At 54.7% G+C, this 3,444-nt stretch overlaps 1 protein-coding gene across 1 annotated transcript; it reads right to left on the bottom strand.

The window, feature by feature from the left end:
• Positions 1-1,263: 1,263 nt before the first annotated feature.
• LOC101756103 (ervatamin-B) lies at positions 1,264-2,718 on the bottom strand. The gene is made up of 2 exons (XM_004987331.2): positions 2,135-2,718; positions 1,264-2,036 (listed from the first exon to the last, which is right to left on the bottom strand). Exons 1-2 carry the CDS (start codon positions 2,655-2,657, stop codon positions 1,444-1,446), a joined length of 1,116 nt encoding a protein of 371 aa, XP_004987388.1. The 5' UTR covers positions 2,658-2,718; the 3' UTR covers positions 1,264-1,443.
• Positions 2,719-3,444: the final 726 nt, after the last annotated feature.

Raw genomic sequence — 3,444 nt, forward strand, 5'->3', positions numbered from 1 at the left:
GGACCTACATCGAGGCATGGATGACGGGCATCCTCGGAGCTGGAGGAGCTCCATCCACAAGTCCGGCCTCGACTCCGACCTCGACTCCAGGCACCGACCCCTAAGGGTCGTGAAGACCATCATCCGGGAGTCCGTTGGCAGCACATAGTGGCCGATGTTGACGAAGACCAACTACATGGAGTGGTCCTCGGTGATGAAGGTGAAGCTCCAGGTGCAGGAGATGTGGGACACAGTCCAGTACGGCGACGTCGACAGCCACGAGGACCAGCGAGCGCTCAAGGCGTTGCTTGCCGCGGTCTCGATGGAGATGGCGATGAACCTCTCGGGGAAGAGGACTACCAAGGCTGCCTGGGACGCTATCGCTGCAGCCCAAGTTGGCAGCGACCACGCCTGCAAGTCCACTCTGCAGAAGCTTCGGCAGGAGTGGGATTGTCTGACTTTTGAGCTGGGCGAGGACGTCGACGACTTCGCCCTCCGCCTCTCCAGCCTGATGCAACAGCTGGAGCGGTACAGTGACGACGAGATCAACGAGGAGAAAACCGTGGCGAAGTTCCTACGCGTCGTCCCTAAGAAGTACTCGCAACTCGCTATCTCCATCAAGATGCCGCTCGACCTCTCGACGTTGTTGATCGAGGAGCTGACGGGGCGATTCAAGGCATTCGACGACCGCGAGGAGATGACGTCTGGTAGGCCTGTCACCATCGGTGGCAAGCTCCACCTCACTGAGGAGCAGTGGATCGCTCGCCAGAGGGAGCGAAAGAAGGAGGAGCCTTCTTCCTCGACAGGCGGCCGCAGGCGCGGCAAGCCATGTAAGGCACCCAAGGCGCGAGGAGGCGTCGAGGGCGGCGCGCAAGGAGGCGCCGAGGGCGGTGCCACCGGCGAGCGCGAGGCTACACGAGACGACACCTGCTACAACTGTGGCAGGACTGGCCATTGGACTAGGGAGTGCCGCCAGCCATGGCGCAGCCAGGTCCATGTTGCGCAGGCTGTGGAGGAGGAGGAGGAGCTGGCTCTATTCCTGGCTCACGGGCCGGGACTATCGAGCTTCTTCCTCGCGCGCGTCTCCCTTGGTGACGGTACCAGCAACAACTTTATCGATCCATTTAAGCACATGTAATCAATGTTGGCGTAGCACGGTGGTAAGGCACCATGCATGGGTGGTAGCGTACCGGTCAGGGATTGGTCCCTGAAAGCTGCAATTGGTGTCCAAAGAATGCCGAGTTTTAGAAGTGGCATTTGATACAGAAACACTATGCATATCAATTCAGCTAGTCAAGAATCCTCCTGACTTTAATTGCATATCGCCTTCAAACATGGTGAGTCTTATTACACATATGACTTCGGACAAAAAACAAGTTTAACAAGTAACAGGAGTAAAAAAAATGAAAATACGAAGTTTGACTCCACCATATAGCTAGGTTGACTGAGAAGAAGGAAAACATATCACTTCTTCTTGAGTGGGAAGGAAGGGCGGATGGCGATGCCGCACAGTCCCTCCGGCTTACGGGCGATGTTCTTCTTCATCTTGATGAAGCCCTTGTCTCCCCACTTGCCCCCCCACGAGTTCTTGACGATCCAGTACTTGTCCCTGCCCTGCTGTCCGTACCCGACGACGGTGACGGCGTGGTTGAGCTTGGTCCCGCAGGGCCCGTTGTAGATGCCCTTCTTGTAGTGCTGGAAGTTGCTGCCCCCGGCCTCGATGGACACGCAGACGGGCTGCATCGCTACCGCGTTCTGCAGCGACGCCTCGCTCCGGGTGGCCACCCGCCGGAACCCGGAGATGGTGGCGGCGCGGTGCTTCAGCTTGGAGCGGTCGCACTTGCCCTGCCGGGCCTTGTACGGGTAGTCCTTCTCCGTGGTGATGCCGCCGTTCTTGGTGATCCACTGCAGCGCGCGGTAGTGCATGCCGCCCTTGCAGCCCTTGTCCAGCGTGTCGCAGTCCACGAGCTCCTGCTCCGACAGGGACAAGAGCTTCCCCGTCCGGATCTTGTTGATCCCTTCCACTGCGGCCACCGCCGCGAAGGCCCAGCACGACCCTGCACGAGCAGTTTTGTTTGGTTAACGCAACGACCATTCGACCAAACGAAGGACGCGTGCTTGTCAGAAATAAAATAATTGTAGTGCTTGTTATTACCACACGAGCCCTGGTTCTTTGCCGGCGTCACGGCGCCTTTCGTGCGCCAGTCCACCCTCGCCGGCGCGGCGGACAGGTTCGTGTACGCCGCCGCGTGGCCGGTGGCATCGACCGACCCGGCGCGCGTCGTGATCACTGCCATGTCCTCGTCGTCGTCTTCTTCAGCTAGCTGCGTCTGCGGGGGCACCGTGTACAGGGCCATGAACTCCTCGTTGGTGAGGTCGGTGTACTCCGTCTCGCCGAGCTCGTACGTGAGCCCGGCCGCCTCGGCGTCGGCGTTGGTGCTCTCGATGTAGCGCACGTTGCTGGCGTACACCTGGAAACGGTGAAGCTCCTCCTCGGCGGTTGCGTACGACTTGTCGTACTCCGCCTTCCACTGCTGGAACCTTGCTAGCATCAGATCGTCATTGTTGTCAGCCACGCCATCGTCGGCGAGGCTGTGGGCTGACAAGCAGCCGTTGAGGGAGACGGCCACGAGGAGGAGTACGCATGGCAGGAAGCGTTTGGTGGAGGAGGCCGCCATGGATTAGCTCAACGTGTGGAGAATGTAGATGTTTCAGTGAGCGTTGATCGAAATAGATGGGCGAATGGATGCTTAAATAGTAGTTGCTCCTATACGGCCGTTGACATTATGCAGATCACTGGAATCACGAGTAGAGAAATTTACACAGTGCAAAACCTCACCCACTAACGAAGCTTAACGTCAGTGCTCATATTCAAATGCGGTGCTCCTACCTTCGATCCAAAAAAGATGCCAGTAAACCCTGTACATCCAAAAAAGAACTTATATATAGACGCAAAAAAATCAAACCTTAAGAAAACCAGAGTTAAAAATTCATTTCCTAGAACAAAAATTTTTAACTTGTTTTGAAAGAATAAAAGGAGGTTATGTGGTTCATCGGGGATATGATTCATGGACATGAAGAGGGATGCAGGATACTTAGCTACTTGCTCTGATCCAATCTTTTGCATTTATATATAATGTGGCTCGTGCTGAGCTTGGTAGGATTATCATGTGACATGGGATGTGCATGTGATGCAATGTCAGAGTTAATATTGTAAAGTTAGATTAGCTATCATTGAGGCCATAAGAACCTTCCGTGCTGCTCAAAGTTATTAATATTACTCGTATTCAAATATTTGATGCTGATCATACCTTCGATCCAATATATTCCAGTACATGTGCTTTACCCCTTCATCTCGATGGAAACATGGGATGGGGCACCTGACTCGTTCCTTGTTGTTTCTCCCTTTAATTTGCCGAATTTCTTTTATCTTAAAATTGTGCAGGGTCTTTATAAAGTAGCCAA

Source organism: Setaria italica, unplaced genomic scaffold, assembly GCF_000263155.2.
Source record: "Setaria italica strain Yugu1 unplaced genomic scaffold, Setaria_italica_v2.0 scaffold_110, whole genome shotgun sequence".
NCBI lineage: Eukaryota > Viridiplantae > Streptophyta > Magnoliopsida > Poales > Poaceae > Setaria > Setaria italica.